The sequence below is a fragment of the Macrobrachium rosenbergii genome, chromosome 17, assembly GCF_040412425.1.
Source record: "Macrobrachium rosenbergii isolate ZJJX-2024 chromosome 17, ASM4041242v1, whole genome shotgun sequence".
NCBI lineage: Eukaryota > Metazoa > Arthropoda > Malacostraca > Decapoda > Palaemonidae > Macrobrachium > Macrobrachium rosenbergii.
Genome location: NC_089757.1, coordinates 26020765 through 26045961, shown reverse-complemented (window position 1 = coordinate 26045961; position 25197 = coordinate 26020765). Strand labels below are relative to the sequence as shown.

General features: G+C 36.8%; 2 protein-coding genes across 5 annotated transcripts in view; one reads left to right on the top strand and one right to left on the bottom strand.

Annotated features, from left to right (window-relative positions):
* The window catches only part of Uxs (UDP-xylose synthase), a 32534-nt gene extending 30270 nt beyond the window's left edge, over nt 1–2264 (top strand). The window contains exon 9 of the mRNA XM_067119708.1: nt 1260–2264. Coding sequence (XP_066975809.1) covers nt 1260–1400 — 141 coding nt within the window. The 3' untranslated portion in view covers nt 1401–2264. The remainder of the gene's footprint in view (nt 1–1259) is intronic.
* Nucleotides 1–25197, bottom strand: part of LOC136847800 (uncharacterized) — a 298449-nt gene that overhangs the window by 6381 nt on the left and 266871 nt on the right. For 2 of the 4 annotated variants that reach the window (XM_067119710.1, XM_067119709.1), the window contains exon 5: nt 10936–11142. In XM_067119710.1, coding sequence (XP_066975811.1) covers nt 11000–11142 — 143 coding nt within the window. In that variant the 3' untranslated portion in view covers nt 10936–10999. Of the gene's footprint in view, nt 1–10935; nt 11143–11811; nt 12073–14122; nt 14256–25197 lie in introns of those variants that run through there. The other 2 variants (XR_010855848.1, XR_010855847.1) reach the window with 2 other exon arrangements.

Below are 25197 nucleotides of genomic sequence, written 5' to 3'. Positions count from 1 at the left end.
TCTCGGAAGAGCGATCCCATTCACCAGGGAACTCTCCATGTGAATGTAGAGCGGAGGCGCTGCCCCGCACTGCCATGGAGATGTTGATGATCCTGTTCACAACAATGTGAATGGGGGGAAGGGGGGGGGGGCTGTTTTAGACATCCCACAGATGTGTCAGCCATCCAACCACACAATCATGGTGGCAGGAAATATTCTTTGAAGAGCGATCCATCCACCACGAAACTTTCACATGAACGTGGGGAAAAAACCCTCTCAGAAGAGCCATCCTGTTTTCCCCAAAACCTCCATGTGAACGTGGTTGGGGGCCCGGCCCCGAACGTGCCATGCTGTGGCAGTGTTCCTGAGGGGAATGCAGGGATGAAGCACCAACATGACACTCACTCAGGCTAAGTAGAAGAGGCTCCAAGTCTATGTCCATAGACAGGGGAGAGCATAAGGAGGAGATGAAATTAACGAAAAGAACCAATATAGGGAAACATTTGAAGGTTTGTATTTAGAAAAAATACAAATTACTTAAAAAAAAATTTTCATTTTTACCAAGATTTTCTTCTTATAGGTTCCACTTGATTTTCAGCCTACTTGATCATTCTGGTTTGTTGGACATGAATTTGGATTACATTCTATCAATACTATCTGTCAGTCCTGATGTATAATTAACATTAGGAATATACAAGAAATAAAAGAATGAGGGGTATAAATTAACCTGATACTATGCTAGCAGGAAACAAAGTATCAGGGTTTTAGATGAGTTAAAGGCCAGTCATGTCCTTAGAGAAACTAAATCTCCATACTCCCTTAATTGATAAAATGTCAAGTACCTGACCTCCATGACCCAAATCCTAGATTAGCAGGACTCCATGAACAACTGAAGGGTGGCATAACTATAACAAACCAGCATGGTCAAGAGTCAGAAGATCAGAGAAATCTAATATTAAAGAATATCTGGAAGGTTTGCTCTTTCATTCCCTCCTGATGACGAAGGGTTTTGAAGTGTGTTAGATACCAAGATTTAATGCGCAAGAAAAAGTCTTGTTTTATTCTTACCTTTGAAAATGTAATTGTTGTTCATAGACTTCAAACACTGGTATGTAAATCACAAACATTACCACTATAATGGGAAAGGGTGCAGTATTAATTGCAGTGTGGAGTTGTAATACTTAGGATTGTATTGAAATTTTTTGGAAGGTCAGATATTTGTTTTATATTACTTTTATAGAAAATACTGTTCTAGTTATTAATTAAGTATTATTTTACAGGTTCCGCTTGAGGAGGGCATTAAAAAAACTGTGCAATATTTCCAAGGAGAATTACAAAGATCTAAACATTCAGAAAGGAACTTTCATGATCCTTCCCGAGTAAAAATTAGAAAAGTTACTGATCAGTTTAATGAAATTTAAATTTTGAATGTCCAATTTTTAAAAAAATCACATGGGTGCAATAGTACATAAACCCATGTTACAGTTTTATATGTTGAATGTTGATATACAAGTGTATATATTGAAATATTTAATGACTGCATTTCCTGGTATTCACATGCATTGGCAATATTGTATTTATCCCGAATTTAAATATCATAGTGCCATATAGTGAACAGTGAAGATAATCTCATAGAAGTTATGTGCAATTAATTGTATTTATTGAAATTTTCTGGAGTTAATAGAGGATAAGGTTTTATTTTACTAAATGCTGTGACATACTTTTTAAGGTATTTTTATGAGGATGAGAGGACTTTTTTAAGTCCTTGAATGGAAAGAATTTCAGATTATTATTCTGGTTTATGGAACTTGTGATTAAACTCTTAGCCCTATGGGGTGAATAATCTTTGCATATATAGATAAAAATGCCTGAAATATATCAGGTAAATGGTAGGAAAAATTTCTTTGAGCAAGTAAAAAGTAATATTAAACTGTAGTGTTTGTCTTGTACAGTTTTTTACTAAATTACCAGTATGTTTTTCTCCGAGTTGCTATGGGGTGTGACTTTTGCCATTTGTAAATTAATCCTTCATATTTTGTCTTGCTGATTTAAATGGCTTTGAAATGTTAATTTTTAACTTGTTTATTGTACAAAAAAAATGTAGATTTTAGCAGTTACAAAAATTCAAGTGAAAAATTTGTTGACATCCAGGGTCAACTAGTTCAAGAGACAACTGCACAAGGCAAATTTTAAGCATCTGGTTATCATTCATGTTGTGCTTATGTGATTGATAAGATTGACTCTTAACACAAATTTATTTTTTGTTAATAAAATTGAAGTTGCATGATGGTTGTTTCTAACGAGGACACTGGTATCATTTTATATGGTGGGATGGGAAAATTGGAAGGGGATCAGTGACAAGTACGAGTTACTAAGTTTTTTATTAAGAAGCTTTTTAAGGTATTTGTGTAATCTAAGTAACTCCTTGGTTAAGATTAACACACATTTAACTTCATTCATCAGGTTTTCTATGAAGACCTTTTGAAGAAATGTTTAGGTCTTAAAAATCTCTAATTAGTTTCTAAAAGGTAACAGCTTACACAAGTACAATTTTTCCAAGTAAAAGTTGTACTTTTATGTTATAAAATACCACTTTCAAGTCTATTTCATCAGTTTTCTTATAAAAGTTTATACAATTTCAGTTTACTGGAAACAGTGGGATAGTTGAGGATGATACTAAATAGCCTTAAAATTATTTGTTCCTACAAGAATACAAATCATTGCCTCTTAATATAGGCATATTCCTGGAGTGAACTGGAAAGATTATTTGAAGCTTGGTTTTAGAAGGTGTTTAATTGGTGGCAGGTAGACGAGTGGTTGGGCACTGGCCACTTACATGTCAGAAAGGATGCTTTCAGATCTTCTGTTTTATCCTAAGGGGTTTCACCTGAGCTTTCTCTCGTCCCGTAGAAGTGATGGTTTTTGTTCTTCAAAGGACCAGTTGCTGAGAGAAAGTGTTGGAAGTCACAAAATTTTTGAATGACCTTCAGTAAGATCTAGGGTTTCCTTCTTGTTTACAGGTCTTGAGAGTCACCCCTGTGCTCATGGTCACATTTCTTGACTGCTACATGTGTTCGTGTAATCCTGTTAAAAGAAACTTAAGGAGAGGATCATGATGTACGGCTGAGAATGCGTAATTATTCCTCTACCCCTTCCATCTTTGTCATTTTCCTTCTCTGGCATGCAAGTGTGCCCGTGCCTGTCTCCTCTCTGACTTTAATGATTTGACCTCTAAACCCCTAAACCAAAGTGTATGGTGTCACTACACTTCTTTTGACACAGGGATGGTGATCATGGGCTTGTACCCAATCCCTTATGTCCTGATTGTTCACATCCTGCATCAACTGTTAATTCTGTTGTTACGGTTTCTGGTTGTTGCCCCAAGTTATGGTTTGGGCACAGGCTCTTTGGCTGTTGTCCTTTACGGCTGAACATGGCACAGTCAGTATGGTGGATGTAGGGAACATGGTTTCTGCCTTCTCTCTTCTACCTGTCCTATGTTCTTCCTCTCTGTCTTATTCATCATCTCCTGTCTCAGTAGTCAACTGCTACAAAGGTGGTGTTTGGGAGAGACTCCTCTTTGGTGTTGTCCAGGACCCCTGGTGCATTCACTCTGTAGAAGCAGAGCCAGTATTGTTCCCCTCAGGGACTCAACTTCAGGAGGAGTTTATCTACTCTTGATTCCTTGTTCATATTTGTCTAAAAGGCTGTGTTTGGGAAGTTCTGCTATTGGCAGTTTTAATCCACAAATTCCATTACTTTCCCGTGGGGCTGAACAGAAGGCATTAAGGCAGGAGTAAAAAACATGGTTTTCATCTTCTCTCTTTATCCTGTCTTTTAGTTCTTCCCCTCTTGATGTGACCATGGACCTGGATCCTGTTCATTACACTGATCAGTATGCTTATCAGTTGCTAATGCTCTTCTCTTCCCTTGTTTAACTCAGTGATCATGGAAATTACTGGGTCCGCCCTTGAGACAGTGCCTTTGGATTGTTGGAATCTGTTGTTACGGTTTCTGGTTGTTGCCCCAAGTTATGGTTTGGGCACAGGCTGTTGTCCTTTACGGCTGAACATGGCACAGTCAGTATGGTTATAGTCTTCAGTCTCTGTGTGATGGTTACTGTCCTTATGATAACCTCAGATATCTGTGCGTCTTGTTTGTGAGTATGCATTTCCTGCACCTGTGTGTGTATAAAACATGTTTCTGCATATTTAGTGTCCCACCACCACAGAGTACTGGGAGTGGTTTTCTGGCTTGGTTAGTACTGTGTGCATATAGTACTGCTTCTGGATATTAATTCAGATCATCCATGATCTACTGCAGTGCCTTGGTTTATGGATTTATGCATGGCACCATCAGTTTTTATTGTGGTAGTGTCTTTTATGACAAGAGCAATACAGGGCAGGTTGATGTGTACTTCTTTTCCTTCAGGGAGGATCCTTCTCACTATGCTGGGATCAATTGGGATCTATGGACCTCTCACCTTTAAATCAATGCAAGCAAATTAGATAACTTACAGTCAGCTTTCATGATAGTCACATTCTTGTGTTCTGTCACAGAACTGGCTTACATTCAGCATGTAGTTCACATGACTCCTCTATAGATTGCAGGAAGCTTGTTTTCTATTAATCCTTTGAAAGAATTGAGCGGTCTCTCCCTGCAATCTTCTGATTTTGCTTGAGTTTTCTCTGTGATCCTCATCCTCTTGGCTTTTATCCCAATTCCATGAAATGATGACTTGTCATGATGAATCCTTACAACCACCTCATTCCCTCTCAGTGAGGTTTAGGGTACTGAAGACAGGTGACAGACAACCGTTCCTTACCATTCTCTTTCTTAAAGGAACACATGTAAACCCCTGGATGCTTTTCTTCAGGCTGAGCTTTGGTTGGTGAAGCGTACACTTGAGGCATATTCCATGGCTCATCCCTCCTTTGAGGCATTGTCAGCTAGTAGACACACCAACCTGAATTGTGTTGGACTGATGAAGACATGAGAGCTACACAAATGAGTACCTGTCTAAAGACATAGGTCTAATGATGTGTTCTCAACATTTCCTTTAACAAGTGGAAGTATACTTTGCTATCATTTCACTGGGTGATGACATTGCTACCTATCAATCACTTTTTGCCCATTCTCTAACAGGGAAGATAGGATTCTTTGGACCTTTCCTACAATACAGTTTGAAGGGGTGAACAGGAGTCTGGCATAGGGCACTATTAGTCTTTGCATCTCTATGCTAAACTGTACAGGCTAAAGGAACCCTCCCCTGTTCACAAACAACTGGGAATCTAACAATTCTGGCTGGGTGTTTGACTGCTCCCTAAAGTCTTTTGCCAAGCAGAGAGATATGGTGTGTGGCAAGAGGTTCACTACCTCGCATGCTCTTCAAGTATTGGAACTTTCCTATTCAATTCTGTGAGAAAGTCTTCCCACCTCTGGAGGGTACTTCTTGCATATTTTTCAACATATGGAACTTTTCCTAGTTAATTGTGAGCAAATCTTCTATATAAAAGGTGACTGTTTGTAGGAACTGATACCAGATTTTAAAGATTTGTACAGTATTTTTCCTAATTATACAAACCAGAGTTATTTATCACACTCCCAACTCAACCAACCCTATTTAGTCTCTCTATGCTGGAGAATAAAATGATGGGTTACTGATGGGTTTAAGAGTGAACAGTACCCGATCATCACTTGCCTGCCTGACACCAATTAACCACCATATTACAATAACAATTTCCAGCTAGTGCCAGAAATAACGGGCTCTGGTTTGTATATCTTATGAAAAATTAAAATTATCTTTAAAATTTGGTACTTTATTTTCAAGGGCTTTATGGCTGTTCACAATAAAATGTACTCATTTATGATGCTATTATAATTCATGGTTACAGTGAAGAAAATCTTTCACCTTTTATACATAAAAGTGTGTGGCATTTTCAAAATTTAATTTTCATATCCTTGTGCAGTTTAGACAAGTTCCTGTTATTTGGTTTGCCAGTCTAGTCAGTTGCACATATTAATCATAAGAGCACAGCCATAATGGACACTTTATAGCTTTTTCTATATAGCTTTAAAGGTAACTGTATATGTATTCCAGATATGATGTTACTTGAATATACCATTAAATAGTGTGATAGCATTAAACCAAGATCTCAAAAACAGTGAGATTTCTGAATAGTTTTAATTTTATTTAAGAGATTTTTTTTGTAACTCCAATGCATTTATAATTTTTTAGATGAATTTACAACTAAATATAATCACTACTTACGAGATGTCTAAATAGATAAATTTGCTACTTTAACCTAATGTATATAATGCCTGAAAAAAACAAAAATCGACTTTGTGCTGAATTTCTATTCTGGATCAAGGTCTGATTATAAGGAGAGAATCTGGAAGATTTACAAGTTACTAATGTTTTCCTGATATGTATGTTAAGCTTTAGTTAAAGCCATGAGAATCACAGCTTTCAGGATTATATTAAGCTGGAGCAATTCAGCAGTTTACATGTAACATGAAAAAATGACATGTAATGTGAAAAAATGAATATAAGTAAAAGCATTCACATAATGATACGGAAAAATGGATTAAAGTAGAAGCATGCACTGATATTCCATTCACACATACTATTCTAGAAGACAGGGTAACATAGAGCCCAACCCTTACAAGGAACTAGTGTACTGCTCAACCCCTTTTTGGTTTCAAGTTTGCTAAGCATGGCCATAGCTAGCAAACAATCCAGAGAAAAAACAATGGATGGGTGGCGAAGCTGGACACCTATGGTAAAAGATTCTTAATTGAAGTGACAGTAGATGCACTGGTATATAATATTTATTGGTATGGATTCATCAGTGGGATGAAAGCTGCAGTGCTTGTTGCATTTCCAAAGAGCAGAAGTCTTATCCAGATTAAAAAATATGCACTAGGCAAGAACCAGATTCTGATTCCAGTACCTGTTATGTGGAAATGTAATCCGGATTCAATTAAGAAATTGAATTTCATCAAGGGTAAGGATAAGTCTATTGTTATTTTTGAAATACTGACCAATGACCAGGATGATAGGGTTTTGCTAAAGTCTACCTCCACAGAAGTGCTTGAATAGCCTGTACTGTAGGACTAAGAAAGGGAAGCTGGACTAAATTTGGCAAAAGATTTTGGTATATGTACAGGGGACTAGAATAATCCTCCTCTTAGAATATTTCAGTAAGGCAGCACCAGCTGGAGAAGGTAGACTACTACATATGCAGTTTTAGTTCCATGAAATGCCTCTGGCAAAGCCGAAGTATGAGAAACTTGAAAACTTGTTCAGCACAAGTTATTGGCTATTGTTGACATATAAAATTTAAGATTATATTTTTGGAGGGATTACCCTCCACCCAGCCTATCAATTTATTGGTCATATTAGGCAACTCACTCCACGTTACCGAGGCTGTGAATAAGGGAACGCTGGTGAAAGAATGAGCCTCCCCCTGCTGCCAGGAGACCCAGATGGTTCTCATCTTTCATCTCTAATTCGGCATTAAGCTCTTGGCAAATATGTGCCTCTAAAGGGAAATTAGCGGGAGTAAAATGAGGAGGGTTGTATTTACAGCACAAAAGATATCAATTGTTTATGCTTGGTAAGCTTTAAGTTTAAGATTTGTAAAGAGTACCTTATTGTGTATATTTATTTACTCTGTGATCACTTGTTTTCTTAACCCTAGTTTTCTTATAATTTTATTGTTTTTGTACCCAAATATTGTATGCCTTTTGTATCTAAGTGTTGTATGCTGTAATATTTTTCCAGTAACGGAGTATGTGTAAATTTCAGCAAAAAGAGTTTTCATATTTTTATTGAGATGATTTTCCTATTGTTTTTGATCTTCCACAAATTATTTACTCTCCAATTTTTAGAGGCATTTGTAAAATAATCACTTGTTCCTAGGGAATACAAACCATTGCCTTTTATGTAAGAGTATTCCTTAGTGTCAGCTGGAGTGGTTGTTGAAACTTGATAACAATGTAGTTAAAGGGAAGTAGGCTGGTGAGTGGGAACCCCGAAACCCCCCCTTCACCTGCCAAAATCTAACACTTTTTGATTGGCAATGTTTGGGTTAAGATGACTAGTGCGCTCTGACTAACCATAAAGTTGAAACTTCATTCATCTTTTTCATTGTAAGTATGGAATCTGTACTTTTTGTTTGATATGGATTTAAACAAAAAAAGGAGAATAATGACAGGTGTGAAGAATGTCAGTTTTGTTGCTTTGTATTCTTGGTGTTAGTGTAACCAGTTACATTCTGCATTGGTAGGCCCTGTGAGGAGTGTGCTAGCTGGTCACTGTAGTGGAGACTTGATTCAGGTAAGGATTTTCAGATTCCCACCCATCAGTCCTCCAGGAAGTACCTCCATTATGTCGTCAAAGGAACTGCATCAGTTCAAAGGACTGTGCTTTGGACTGGTGACAGCCCCACAGGGTATTTATTGTAGTACTGACCTTCATGTCAGCTTGGGTCCGCTCCCATGAGATACATCATTATTTTGATGACTGGCTGGTGTCAAAAGAGAGAGATTTGTTTTTGAATAAACAACCTGCTTACTTTTTTTTTTTATATATATATATATATATATATAAACAACCTGGGGTCATGACTGGAAGTTGGATCTTGTGCTGCTGGCAAATGAGGGTTGGGTGTATTGACAGACATGGCAGAAACAAGTTTTTGTTCAGGCTCTTTCTTCAGAAGCTCATGCAGGCAACAGTGCCTTTCCTGTTGTAACAGGAACAACCAGCTCAGATTTGGCAGCTCATCCTTGTTACTTGTCATCCTTGGGGATACTGTTGCATATCAGGCACAGGCACCTTCACCAATGCTCACTTTTGTGGTAATTGAAGCACCATAGGTTGGCTAATCCTGCCCTTCAGCCAAGAGCGAGGGGAGGAACTTGCCAAGTGGAAGTTCCTCTCAACTCTCCACTCTTAGTGATGCTCTTCATTTCAGATAAGTCTACTAGGGGTGAGCCTCAAATCTCTGTGTTAATTGTGTAGACAGAGAGTGACCTTCAATGGTACATCAACACCTTTGGAATTATTTGCATTAAGGATAGCTGCAACATACTAAGACTGTGTGGTGGTCACTCCATTGAGTGACAAAAGGTTAGCAATGCACAGGCATTAGTGGGTTTGCTATGCTATGGAGGGTTCTGCCATGGATATTCCAGCAAGGAATGTTTTGGCAGACCAGTTGATCTATCAGGTGCAGTCAGTTAGGACAGACTGGTCCCACTTCTGTGGTCAAAGGCTTTTTGTACTATGGGGAACTAGCTATCACCCTATTCACCACACAGTCATACAGGAAGCTCCCAGTGTTCTGTTCTTCCATTCCTGGCCCAAGGCTGCCTTGGAAAATTCCTTTCACCAGCCCTTGGGACACCTGGATATCTTTGCCTTTCCAAATGTCGGTATGATTTGGCAAGTGTTGTCATAACATGTCTTGGATAACCCTGACAGTTCCTTGCTGGATTTGATATTTGAGGTGGCCAAAGATTCTCCTTTGGCCCACTCTCCAATTAGTCACACAATTTGAGGTAACCTCAATTACTGTGCACTAAGGAGTAAACCATCTTCTCTGATTGGTTTTGTGGGTAGGATTGCTCCCCAGTGAGCTACTTTGCGGCAGATCACAGACTTGCTCGCCACCTTGGGTTGGTAAAGCTATCATCTGAACCCATCAATTTAAGTTCAAAATTTAAGTTGAACCCAGATACTAGCTGATTTCTGACCTATGCTACCCTATCTCAGGGCAAAAATTAGTTCTCCAGTTTTCATAGAACGACACATCTTACTCTGGTTCAGGGCCCTATCAATCTTGCATCCTATGCCATATTGTATTGCCTGTCAGTTGAGAGACTATCCTCCCACTTTAGGAGCTTCTTATTTAAAAGGCAGTGTTTTGTATTCCTGTAGGAACAAATTACAAGTTTTGAAAGAAACTTGTGTTTTTCCTAGGCTTACAAAACCAGAGCCTTTTATTATAATACCACCTCAACCACCCTATGTAGTCCCTGATGCCAAAAGGTGTGGGTTTTCTCCCTAGTCACTCATCCACCTCCATTTAATTATCTTTTTACCGAGTTTCAACAACTATTCCAGCTTGTGCTGAGGATAACCCTACATAAAAGGTCCTGGTTTGAGCCTAGAAGCATAAATTGCTTTTAAAATTTGTGAATTTTTGTCGTAAGTTATATGTATAAATTTTTCTCTGTCATTGGATTACATAATAAACCTATTTTGTCTGATAACGAGTATTTAATCTGTTCCTTTCAGACTATACATTTTTATATACCATAGTTAACAGTATGTTTCCCATGTTAATGGGCAATGAGGCTAGTATATTAAAACTAGCAGGAAATGGCACATAAAATGCTGGATTTGTTACTCTTTGGATAAATTTTATTGCTATGGTAATCTGAAAATGTCAAGGTCAAACTTTTCAACTACCATATGTAACTAAGTATCATACACATGCTGATCATACAAACAACCTAAATATGCCCATGTAAACACTAATACCTGTTATAATAACCATTAATGGTTCTACTGTACTTGGTGAAAAAAAAAATAATGGAAAAAATCATGGTTACAACTTTCTTATATAGTATAAAAAGAAAAATTTTTAAAAACTAAACTTAAATGAAGAATTTATGATTACGTATTTTTTGTACAGCGCATAGCACTAAATGTGCATTAGTCTGGACTGGAAACAATGATCTAGTATTATTGATTTTATAGTTTTCCATCATACAGCTAGAGATAACAAATGAGAGAGAGACAGCTGCTCTCTCTCTCTCTCTCTCTCTCTCTCTCTCTCTCTCTCTCTCTCTCTCTCTCTCTCTCTCTCTCTGTCCTATCCTACTAGTGAAATGGAAATGATATAGATTGAGAAACTAAAAATAAAGAAAACTCTGGGTACTCACTAGTTGCTTCCTCCTAAATAGTATGGTGCTCCAGCCATCACAATGATGATGATGATGACAATGCCTATGATAACATACAGTGCTTAGGGTAATGAAATAAAGATGTTGGCGTAGGCACTGCATTTGAGCAACAGGTTTTCTGACAAACTGTCCGAAAGGTCATATAACCCTCTCCAACACCTGCACTTTCTTGAGGCACTACATATTCTGGGAAAAAAAAAAGGAACATAGTTGAAATAAATTTCTCCCCACTATTATAAGGAGAAATATAAAAAATCAGCTGGTGCACAACACAGAAGGAGAGAGAGAGAGAGAGAGAGAGAGAGAGAGAGAGAGAGAGAGAGAGAGAGAGAGAGAGGAACACTCAACTGAGCAGACTATCACACCATTCACACTAGTACGAGGTACCCTAGCCAACACCATCAAATAGGCCAAGAAGATTGCAATGCCTCTGAGACTGGATGCAGCAGCATCAACCCATATGCAATCAAAATTCAGCACATTAGTCAACCTGCAAACTGTACACCATCCACCTGCTATATACATGTGTTTAACATGTATCATAATTTATTTTACCTGACCTTAGGAAGCCTAATATACCAGCTACACACTGATGACAATAAGTTTACAAAATGCACAAAGAAACTACACAAATAAAATGCCATACAACAGCAATTATGTTCAACATTCCTGCCCTCAGAAAAGGTCTCCTCCCTAACAACAATAATGATGGTGTTATACTTTAAACCATTATTCAACGGAGTTTTTTTTCCATGATTTCAAGTCTTCCTAACACGATTCGTACAAAAACTCATCCTCAAATCTATGGCAAATTCACTGTTATCGAGATAGTTACCAATGAATGTTGTTACCTACTTGGATTTTTTCTGAGCTGTTTGTCTATGTTAACACAGACACAGGAGTGGGGTTCCCGAACAGATTCTGTTTGTCCCAGTGCAATGTTGTTAAGGACAGCTACTGCATCTGGACTGTCTTTTGCTGTTTTTAATGAGAAATGTAGGTATGTCAACAATGCTGAAAGCTGATTGGTTCTTTTCAAGTGCCAACAATTTGGTGGGATTTTTGAAGTCAGGCACTGCTTCAGAAAACTGGCTTCAGTTCACGGTACTTCTTCATCTGGTGCAAAAAAAAATTTGTCCCTTGTATTTTTCTTGTTTCAACATTCCTGATATTCATTTCAGGAACAAGTAAGGTTTAAGGATACCAGAACCCCTTATATCCTACATTTACAGGGGACCAAAGTCAGAAAATGGGGATTTTAAGCAGGGGAAACTGCAAAAGAATGAACTTGACCTACAAGGAGGTATTAAACATCACTATGATAACCCAATACAAGTTCTCATTCTCATTAAGGTAAGGTTTAGATTAGTTTGGTACATGTTTAAGCATGTTTTAAATGCTTCTGGCGTTCACTTTGCCAGAGAGGGAAAATACAAGTAGAGTGAAAAACAAGTATGCTATCATGTCCACGATAATTGCTCAAGTTCCAACTAACATTTAGGTACAGTTCACTGAAGGTTTTTAAAAGTCACACTATGCACTAAGCAAGTAAGGGCCTGGTAAACAAGGTTATATCAGTGGTGGCCATATGAGGAACTGGTGCCCAAGGCTAGGTTAGGTTTGGTGTTGGTAGGTTAGGTTGCAACTCTATTTTTTTAAATTTATGGTGTCTTAAGTTAGGTTAGGAAGGGTACTTCAGGTAGAACTGAAGTACCCTTGGCTAGGTAATGGTGCCTTGGTTAGGTTAGGTCATAACCCTGTTATTTTAAGTGACTGCCTCAAGTTTGATTAGGTGAGGGGCCCCTAGGTTTGGTCAGGTTGGGTGGTCCCAGGGAGGAGGACCCCCTTGCCTAGGTAAGGGTCTAACCCCCTAAGATGCTTTAGGTTTAATCTATCCTTGTATTTCACCCATTTTGTGTTCCCCACAAAAAAACCCTCTTTACAATTGTGGTTCCCTGAATTACATAAGAGGTGGGGTCAAGTATCACCACAACTACTCATTTGCTAATAAAATGAACATTAGTAATGTTCAACACACACACATTAAAACTTAGGAAAATTATATCTTCAACTTCAGAATGCCATAATGGTTTAAGTTAAATTTTACCTTAATGATGATAATAATTGCCAGAATGGGTGAGAGGCACCAAGCAGGTATTGAATTATGGAGGTGCATACATAGGGGCAAATAAGCAGATTAGTCTAATTTTCATCAGTTTACACACAGTATGCCTTGAGTGATGCACTGTAGGAAGTACAAAGTACTGTACACAGTCCTTTCAATCAACAGCTGGCCTACTTTGCTTTTGCTTACTTTTACATCAAAGGTAATATGCAGAGTACGGAGCCAGGGGTAGAAATGGGTAAATTCATCTCTTGGTGAAAACCTCCATACATTGAAAGTTACTCTAATGCGCTAGACCACCCGAAAGGTAACTTTCCAGGTTAATTTCTGTCAATTTACCATATGACTAGGCCTATTTTTTCCATAAAAAGTGACTTTTTCTAAATACCCACTAGTACGATCAAACCCTAAACACCGTCCTGGAGAAGGCTAAAAAACGACTTTGAATATGGTAAGCAGTTCGTTTGTTGTTTTAGATAAATTAGTATAACAAAACTCAGGAGTTTGAACCTACTACCACTAAGGCGCTAGATGTGTTATTTGGGGGAGTTCAGGGAAGCAACGCCACCTGGCCAGGTCAGGGTACAGTGCCCTAAGTCAGGTTTATGCCTTGATACGTGCATTCTTGGAAAGGCTGGGTTTGACCCGTCTTCATGGTCGGATTTCTCACGCCTACCCTTCTCCCTATTCTGCATTCGCTCCTACATCAAAATCCTACTTATCTCTTTCCACTGGAGTTTTGCAATATTCTAAGCTTTTCACGAGCCAATTTTTACCCTCATCTAAAACTACTCCTTTGGCCTTCTGACATTCAGGGAATGAAACTTTGTGGTACGGGGTAAAAGTACATTCTTGTAATAACTTAACTCACTAAACACTTTGCTTTGGTTTGTTCACCAAGCTCTCAGATTACATCACATTTACACAGAAATCCTGATGAGCAGTGCAAATGAAAGGGAGTAGATCTGATAATAGTTTAAAGATACTATAAAAACATGCGGGAATACTGAACAATGTATCCAATTCCTTAAGTAAACCTACCTGGAGGGTTAAAAGTGACTTGAGTTTGTCTTAGGTTATCCTCCCAGTCAAGTCTCACCGCCAGGTGTTTGGGAGGTCACTGGCCAAGAATGCTGGAAGCAGGAAGATTTCGGAACGAGTACGCACAGGTTCTCTTATGATATTCTCTTACACTGAGCACCGAGCCAACTTGAGATTTTGGGGTAAATGTCATCAATAGAATCAATTTGTGCTTAGTGTGTCATTTTTGTGAAATTAATTTTGTGAAAGTGGGATTGTATGTTTAGCCTACCTCACTGAACCAGACACAGAGGTCTGTTATTAGGAATGGAGGTAGACAGAAGTGGAGTCCAGCTGTTCGTCCGCGGACATCCTGTGCTTTTTTTTCTTACAGGAGTTTTTCTTCGACATATCCTCTTAATGTCCTTAAGAATGGCCTCAGCCATTAAGTGAATGGTATAAAAGTCTGATCAACATTTACATTTAGAGGGGACGTTGCTGAAAAACTTTAAATTTGTGGCACTGTTTTTATGTTAGAAATTGTGATTTTCATTCAAGCTAAATTCATACGCGTATGGTATACAGTAATAAAAAAAAAATTGGCGATAATGATCTTTTCATGGATGATATTTTAAAGAAATGCTATACTTTTGTGTATATCTGCGAAGTTTGCTTTGGTGTGTGGAACACGAACATCTGGCTCCAATGCTTTGTACAGCAAAACCATATTACCGTTATGTGGGATTATACCAGCTTCCCTAAATGGTAGGAGTTTTTTAAGCGCCCGTGAAATGCTGGCATTTTCTGCATAGTTTTTTTTTATAAGCTGCACACTGGCGTTACTTCTCCCCAATACTTTAAATGAAACCAGGTGTTTGATACTAAGAAAATAAAACTAAAATATACAAGCAGGAAACTTAGGCAATCAAGTCTATTATCATAAAATTCCACTGCAGTAATCTGGCTTAAACAATTAAATTGTTTAATAAATAAATTGTTTAATAATCAAATTGTTTAGTGGTACTAAAAGGGGATGGAGTGGTCTCTGTCTATTTATTATATCAATAAATGTTTCCAGGTCCATGCATGTCATTTTAATTTCTTACCTTTACTTTCATAATTCTTACATAATTGTTTTATAATAAACACAAAGTAAATCCCCCTTCAATGTTCAAACCCACACTGCTCTTCCTACCTATGTCCTTCAGTCATCTGCTTCACTTTCTCAATCAAAATCCTACTATGAAGATTCCCTGGTATGCTGAGTAACATTGCGTCCCCATACTTCATGCAGATATCTCTACGATGTTTCATTCGTCTCACCCATTCTTCATCCTGAAACATTTTACAAACCTGGACAAGATCTATTCTTTCATACCACTGTACCTCAAATAATTTTCTCTTTACCTGCAATAAGCTTTTCATTTATTTATTTCACCACTGTTTTCATTCTCTCATCCTAGCCTCCCATACCGACAAACCTGCCCTGCTGTCCCTATGGACCCAGTATGAATTTTTACAATCTCTTCATCTACAGTACTTCTTCCACCTCCATATCTTTAACCCAAGCCCATAGTTCATTCATTTTCTTTTTTATATGCCATGGTCACTTACTTCTTATCAAACTCATACTGACATTTACAGCCACATTGTCACCTCTCTCCAACTTGCATCAGATAACGATCAGATATACCTCCGGATCCATCAACCTTCTCTTCAATATACTCTGTATTAACACAATCTAGCAAAATCTTTTCTCTCAAGTGTACTTGTGAATATTCTCTTGGCCACTCTCATTTGCGCCAGATAATCCATACCTACCAAAGCATCTCTTTCTCTGCATCTTGCATTCCATTCCAATCAACTCACACAGCTGGCGTTGTTATGATTAAAGCTGGCGTTATGCCAGCATGGGCTTTTACTCAAAGAGCAGTCAGGAAATGCACAGCTACCCTTTCATGTGCTCCTAATAAAGTCAGACACAAATTCAGACTCTCCAGAGAAGTTTTGCTTCTCTTTTTTTTTTTTCATTATACTCACACTATTACGACTTATTTTCCTAGCAAAGTCACTTTCACTCAGACAATCATTGAATGAACACATGTGTATTCTTTCAACCATCGTCAGATTCTTCATGACACTACAAGTGCTACCACTCCCGCAGCTCTGAATCTTTCAGCGACCCTAGACACAATCATTACTTGTCTTTCCCATATCTGCACACAAGCTGCCCTTTCACTTTTGTCGCACCATTCATAAATCCATACATAAGATATATATAATGTATATATATATATATATATATATATATATATATTTATATATATATTTATATATGACATATATAATATATAGACTGTATATATATATATATATATATATATAGATTTCTACTGTATATATATATATATATATATATATATATATATATATATATATATATATATATATATATAGATATGTATATATATATATCTATCTACCTATAGATATGGATATATATCTATCTATCTATCTATCTATCTATATATATATATATATATATATATAGATGTATATATATATTATAATAGTATATATGGTTATATATATATATATATGTATATATGTATATATATATATATATCTACCTATCTATATATACATATCTATATCTATCTATCTATCTATCTATCTATCTATCTATCTATCTATATATATATATATATATATATATATATATATATATATATATATATATATATATATATATATATTCATATAATTAATGCGTTTGAAAGTATTGCTCCTGCTACAAGCTTAGAATTGATAATTCTGTTTTGTGAATCCAAGTGAACACTATTTCAGAATATAAAGCAGAGTGAACGAGCGAATTCACAATAAGATTATTATTATTACTCTTATTCTGAGCGTATACTTCTCATAAGGAAAGCCTAACAAGTTTAGACAATACCAAATGCTCACAGGAGCAGAAAAGTGAAGCAGGACTTATAGTATATAAGTTGAAATCGAGCAAAAGCGAAATACATAATATAAATAAAATCAGCGCATGAATTAAAAAATAAAATAGAACAAATAGATGAGCAGCATATAAAAATAAGTAAAATAAATACAAGAAGACTTAAGGCCACGGTGCTGTAAGAAAGCAAAGCGACCTATCTTAAACTTGGTATCACACTATTCATTACAATATCAGGAAGACTGTTCACAGCAGCAGTTCCACAGTGCAAAGAACGAGACAGTCTGGCTTTTGGTAATGGAACACGGGGCATCTCAACAGAGTAATCTGGCGCTAGGCAAGATGAGTAGCACATAGGTCTCTGGAGCTTTAATACTTGCCGAGTCACCGGCATATAGACAGGTGTCTTAGTCACGGGGTTACAGACGCCAGCATCACGATGCATAGGAGCTATGATCCAAGGGAAGTTTTAAATTTAATTATTATTATTATTATTATTATTATTATTATTATTATTATTATTATTATTATTATTATTATTATTATTATTATTATTATTATTCAGAAGACGAACCCTATTACATGGAACAAGCCCACAGGGGCCACTGACCTGAAATTCAAGCTTCCAAAGAATATGGTGTTCATTAGGAAGCAGTAAGAGGAGGTAAATGAAAAAAAAATCTCACTTATTAAAAAAGAAAAAAATAATTAATAAATAAATAAAAATGTATTAAAATGCAAGGAGAATAGTATTAAGGCAGTAATGCACTGCATCTTCGCTTGAACTTTTGAAGTTCCAAATGCACGACACCCTTAAATACAGCTTGTGAATCATGGCAATAGAGCGAATCTCCAAGAAACAGTTTAAATCAATTCCTATTTTTTTTTCCTTTGAGAAAAGGAAAACCCCACATTGAACAGTTTCATCGTCAAGATACAGGTTTAACAATACAGATGACATCCATACAAACGAACAGTATTACCAATACAGTATTACTAATGGATATGTGAAATGTGTTCAGCACTCATAATTTCTGAAGATACGGGAAATCTTGCTAAGTATACCTAGACTTAATTTTACTAAAGTGTTGCGAAAATAAAGAGACTGCGATCGGAGTATTAAGCACTGCTAAACACTTCAAATAATGAAGAACAGAAGAATATCCCGTTTTTATAAAAATAGCTTTATTAAAAATCTGTAAGTTTCAGTATCCCTCCGGTTCCCCTCTGATAACCTAATACTTTGTTGTTCTCCTAAGATTTGCGGCCTCGCTGACAGACCTCGAAGTTAGACCATCGAATCTGTAAAAGCTATCAATGATAAATTCACATTTTTGACTGAGTTTCCAACAACAAATCCAGTCATTTTTCTTTTCCTTAACTTTAAGAATTGCTTTTGTACTTTACCAGCCAATTATATAATTCTCTTCAGACAGAAATACAAATAATGCATTATATTCATCCCCATTCCTTAACAGCTTCTTTTGTATTCTAAATTTATGTTCTACTTATCTTTGTTGAAAACATCTTCATGATTTGCTAATAGTAGTTGACAAGCTACACACGGGGCAGTATAATATACCCCGGCAATAGAGTTTATCTGGCCATTTAAAGTGTTTGGATACTTGTAAACATTATTGACCCCAACTGCTTTAGATCATTAACTGTATCTTTATTTTCTTTTAAAAATGGATGAACTTATTTACGTCGATGATCAAATGAATTCCTACATCGGAGGAAATAAAAATAAAAAGCTTTCGTTCTTTAGGGCAAGCATTCTCGATGGCCAACTAGAATAAACCAAAATAAAAAAAAAATAAATATGAATTATATTTATCAATAAAAACAAAATCTGACTTTGTCATCACGATATGAAAAAAGTGAATACATAAACGGCAAAATATAAAAGGATGAAATTACCCGTTCCTTTCTTTTTCGCAGTGAAACTTAGGAGAGAAGCAAATTCAAAATCCTGAGTAACATTCACTTTCATAATGAAAGCATTCTTTTCACCACAACCTGACTAAATCTATAATTATATTTCCGGGTTGAGGCAACTACCTTCACTCGAAGTGCCCCGCAGGGGGATAGTGCCATTAGTGCACCTCAAGCGGCGCACTGTAGGCATTACTTAAGGATCTTTGTAGCGTCCCTTCGGCCCTAGTTGCAACGCCTTTCACTCCTTTTACTATACCTCTGTTTATATTCTCTTTCTTCTATGTTATTTTCCACCCTCTCCTAACAATTGTTTCATTGTTCAACTGTGAGGTTTTCCTCCTGTTACACCTTTACAACCTCCTTTATTCTCAATTTTCCTTTCAGCGCTGAATGACTTCATAGGTCCCAGTGCTTGGCCTTTGGCCTAAATCTTTTATTCCAATTCCAATTCCAGTGAAGGTCAATGAAAAAGATACAACGTCTCAGCTAATAATTTTCACATAGTGGTTTGTCAAGCTTCTCACTTTGTTCACAAAATCCAGATTATTCACGTCATGTGCTTTTGATTTGATCTGATTTGAAGAAATTTAGCTTGTCAATACGAGCACTGCGGGTCATATGCTTTTGAAAAACTTCCTAAAGGGGCATACGAACTCTATCATTGTCGAAATCGTGATATCTGGTATGTTTACGGCCGAAATTGGCCTGCATTCAAGAGAGAGGTTTTCTTCGCGGAGTTGGAATAAGCATTTGCGTCACTTTTTTTCCATTCCACGTCACAGGAGCTCCAATCAATGATGACAAGTTTTCCTCCTATGTAAGCATTTGTTATATACAGAAAATATTGCGAACTTTCTTCAAGGAAACTAAAAGTTCATGGACCTACAGGCTAATGTTATCCTCGCTCCGAACACTGTTTCACTGATTCTTCGTACAGAGAGCCCATCTGGTGATGGTAATTGACTAATAACTAACATCATGACAGGATGGAAGAATATCTTTACCACATCTGTAACCATCCAACTGTCTCGTTTCTTTGGTGTAACTGCAAAGAAACAACCTAGTCCTAAAACATCCAGCCTATTCCGTGTTAAAGCTACTGTAGACAAACTGTGTACTGATTCCCACCAATCTTCTTAATTCATTTTGTAGCCTAGTCGAAAAGTTATTTTCTTTTATATGAAAAAATCTATCTTACAAAGTGTTCAAGTCCCACCAAAGTTTGCTTTCCTACATATGTAATGAAGAAGAAAGGTGATAGCAGCGAAACGTGCATGATGAGTAGAATACAGTATAAAAGCTTAGCCGTTCAAGAAAGACTTGTTTTTATACTCAGCGAAGTTCAGCCGCATACACACACCAAGCACTAAACCTCTTTAGGTCTTTGTTAAGGCTAGCAGGTAATGTTCATTTCGCGCCTCGGGGAGTGAAAAAAAAAATTGCATTACTTCCATATTGATGTTACAGATCAGCTCACAGCTTTTTTCTTGTTTAATTATAGAGATTTCTCTTTAAATATACAAGTTGGATGCTTACGTTAACTACGCATATCATCAATTAAATTGCAGCTTGAAAAACATATGAGCTAAGCTTAGTGAAAAGTTGAATATTCTCTTTCTGTTTTGATCTCTCGACATATATACCTTTTACTTAACGATGCCGGTCATTTAATGGAAACTCAGATGTAAATGATTGGTTGGATTTAAAACATTCTAAATGGAGTAGAAAACTGCTAATGTTTCTCCCCTTCCCCTTGCTATTTAGTTGGCAATTTTTGCTAAGATCAAACGATACAAGAGAAAAGCAAATACGAAATTTAAATAACTTTCTCGTAAAGCCGCATAAGTATGCATGTAGGGTTTATATATATATATATATATATATATATATATATATATATATATATATATATATATATATATATATATATATATAATGTCTATGTATATGCACACTATATCCATCAATCTGTCTTCTCATAACACATTAAAAAAGTAATATCTGTTATACAGCTCAATCCCCTACTTGTACTATGTAGGAAGTTATGTTTATTTCTTTTTTCGCCAACTAAAATTTTGCCCCTTCCTTCTCAGACCTTTGCACTTATTGAGACTTGCTGAGGCTGCCGCTATATATATACTGCTTCTCTGCAACTGGCAAGAACCAACTAGTTTACTGGAGTTTGTAACTGTTTCTCCTTTTCTAACGGTCCTTATAAAGTACTGAATAAGCAACAATCCATTTCAAAATGTTACTACTCTTAGTTATCCTTATTGTTATTTCTGCCTAATTTCTATTCCACACTCCACAGGTATCTTTTCAGTTACGGACTGCCCAACAGCAAGTTCCCGTGCTGGGCTGGCGGAAGGCCAGCCTAAACTTAAAGCAACAACAAATCACTCGGTATATAGCCATCGAATAGCGTTATCAAGCGGCTGAGTCCTAATTGGCTCGAAAGGCAACCCCCAGTGTCAAGGCTAATCCTCCCGGTGTATTCAGAGGGCTTGAGGCGCGATTAGGGAAAATGAAAGCATTCAGTTCCTGTTCTAGTCTCGTCTGGACATGGGTCTGGAGTCCAAAGCAATTACTGTTGCACTTCGTGCGGTCGTATTTAGTTACATGAAGTGCCGGTCAGCATGATCCAAGTTGTGTGATTTCCTTCAGTTAAGAAATCTCATAAATATATATGTATATATATATATATATATATATATATATATATATATATATATATATATATATGGAGTTAGAGAGAGAGAGAGAGAGAGAGAGAGAGAGAGAGAGAGAGAGAATATTCACAAACAGCTTGGTAAAATATTTTGTCAACAACTCTCAGACATACAAGGAGCAATGCATGAAGCTATTAATCTTATTCCAGAAATACTCGCTGAGAACCCGGAGGATATATATATATATATATATATATATATATATATATATATATATATATATATATATATATATATACTAGCTAATTGACCAGGTGCTGCCCGGAAAAACTCTGAATTACAACTGATAAACTCTCTCTCACTTCCTCTCCCTCTCATCTCTCCCTTTCCTGTTAAGATAGTTGCTTCAGTTACATTGCCCAGCATTTTTTACATTTTATATTTCACCCCTCCTCACCACCACTTCCTATTAGTGCTGAACTTGGACTTAGGGAAAGGGCACTGGGAGTGTCACTATTCATCTCAGCGAGCTCTAAAACTACGGATTAGACACTAATATCTGTCGTTTACGGTTATTTTTATGTCACCCCTTCCCACCCCTCCTCACCCCCACTTCCTATCGGGGCTGAACTTGGACTTAAAGGGCATTGGGAATGTCACTATTTATCTCAGCGACCTTGAAAACTATGGATTAGACATTAATATCTGTCGTTTTCGGTTATTTTTATATCACCCCTTCCCACCCCCACTTCCTATCGGGGCTGAACTTGGACTTAAAGGCCATCGGGAATGTCACTATTCATCTCAGCAAGCTCAAAAACTATGGATTAGATAATAATATCTGTCATTTATGGTTATTTTTACATGTCATTCCCTTCCCACCCTTCTCACCCAAACTTCCTATCAGAACTGAACTTGGACTTAAATGGCATTGGGAGTGTCATTATTCATCTCAGCAACCTTGAAAACTATAGACTAGACACTGTCATTTTCGGTTATTTTTACATGACAGCCCCTTTCCATGTGAAGTCTTAGCTCCACAGTGTTCTTTTCGAGATAGTAAGTCATATGTATACCAAGTTTGGTTGAAATTGCCGAGTACATTTCAGTGTATGTGAAACACACACATACACATATAAGATCATCTATATATATATATATATATATATATATATATATATATATATAGTATATCTATGTATATACTGTAATATATATATATATATATATATATATATATATATATATATATATATATATATATATATATATATATATATATAGAGAGAGAGAGAGAGAGAGAGAGAGAGAGAGAGAAATATATGAAGATACAATGTGTAACAGTGTACAGTGATGCCTTGATTAACCTGTAAAAATTAAGCTGATGAATTATTATACCTATATGACGAGCATCAGCTTTCTAATGAAAGATGTAATTACGGTATATTGGCAATTGAACTCTAAATAACGCAGCCAAACTCATTAATAGAGTAATCAATCATTGCGAATGCCCATTCCCGGCTTTCATGACCATAGCCATGGTTGGATGGACTCCCTTTCCCTTCCTAGTCTTGTTGTTGTTTTGCTGCTGTTGTAGTTGTTTTGTTGTTGTTGTTGTTGTTCTAGTTGCTGATCTAGTGACCCTTGATGCTATCTCCGTATGGGATCAATTTCCCCTCAATTCTGAGTTGGACTATTTTATTGTTTAATTCCCCCTTCTCTCTCTCTGTCTGTCTGTCTGTCTGTCTCTCTCTCATTATTATTATTATTATTATTCTCTCTCTCTCTCTCTCTCTCACTATTATTGTTATTATTCTCTCTCTCTCATTATTATTATTATTATTATTATTATTATTATTATTATTATTATTATTATTATTATTATTATTATCATCTCTCTCTTTTATTATTATTATTATTATTATTATTATTATTATTATTATTATTATTATTATTATTATCTTTCTCTCTTATTATTATAATGATCTAAGTAATTTTCCAGTAACTTCGTATCATCATGACATGTTACCAAGTCCTTTTTTTTGAATACACGTGACCGAGTAACTGCGAGAATCTGGTTTAAATGGGAAGCCTTACAAAGCTCGGTGTGATACCTGCACCTACGTCAGATTTTATTTTTATCTGCAAAACCATATCAAGGCAAGTTCCATCTAAACAGCCACGAGCTGGAATATCCGAGTCACGATTTGTTTCATTTGTACAAACAAAACGAGATCTGATACATCAGAATAACGCATTTTTTATTTTATTTTTCGCGGGCCTTTCCAAGGATCTGTTTGATTTACAGAACGATTCCAAGATCCCCCAGGGTCATTTTTAGTTTTCTGTAAAAGAAAACTACTGAGCCGGCCGGCTTTGTCTGTCCGTCCGCACTTTTTCTATCCGCACTTTTTTCTGTCCGCCCTCAGATCTTAAAAGGTACTGAGGCTTGAGAGCTGCAGATTGGTATGTTGATCATCCTCCCTCTAATCATCCAACATACCAAATTGCAGCTCTCTAGTCTCAGTAGTTTTTATTTTATTTAAGGTTAAAGTTAGCCATAATCGTGCGTCTGGCAACGATATAGGACAGGCCATCACCAGGTCGTGGTTAAAGTTTCATGGACCGCGGCTCATGCAGCCTTGTACCGAAACCACCGAAAGACAGATCTATTTTCAGTGGTAATACGATGTACAGAATACTCTACTGCGCCGAAGAAACTTCGGCGCAATTTTTACTTGTTTTTTATGGAACGGTTAGGGAAAGTTTTCAGCACCTGACAGCGTCTACGTTTCTTCTCTATTCTTATTCATGTCTAGAACTGCTTTAGTTTTGAAATTTTACAGATATCTGATTTACCATCGTGGTAAATATGTAAAATATTTTCTTCAGTCAATAAACATTATCAGCTTGATATTTTTTACCTAGGAAAAATTATAAGGTCAATTTTCGAGCTGAGAAAATGCCAGGAACCGTTTCTCTGGTGAAGCTATACTGGGAAATGCTCCGAATGAATATACAGTAGTAAACACTTTTTATTTACAACCTGCTTCGATCGTCATTCCATGACTTTTCCTGTCTAAACACCTTTGAAAACCTGAGTTTAACCAATGCTTATCATGCCATGATCTCTTGCAACATCTCCCCGTAGGGGAGTAGTGCCGTCAGTGCACCTCGTGCGGTGCGCTGTAGGCATTACTTAAGGTTCTTTGCAGCGTGCCTTCGGCCACTAGCTGCAACCCCTTTCGTTTCTTTAACTGTACCTCCTTTCATATTCTCTTTCTTCCATCTTACTTTCCACCCTCTCCTAACAATTCATTCATAGCGCAACTGCGAGGCTTTCCTCCTGTTACACCTTTCAAACATTTTACTGTCAATTTCCATTTCAGCGCTGAATGACTTTATAGGTCCCAGTGCTTGGCCTTTGGCCTACATTCTATATTCAATTTCATCCAATTCTCGCATCTTCGTATCTTGACACTCTTTTCCAACACAACCATTCAGGGTGTTTTGCATGCAGATATGTTAAT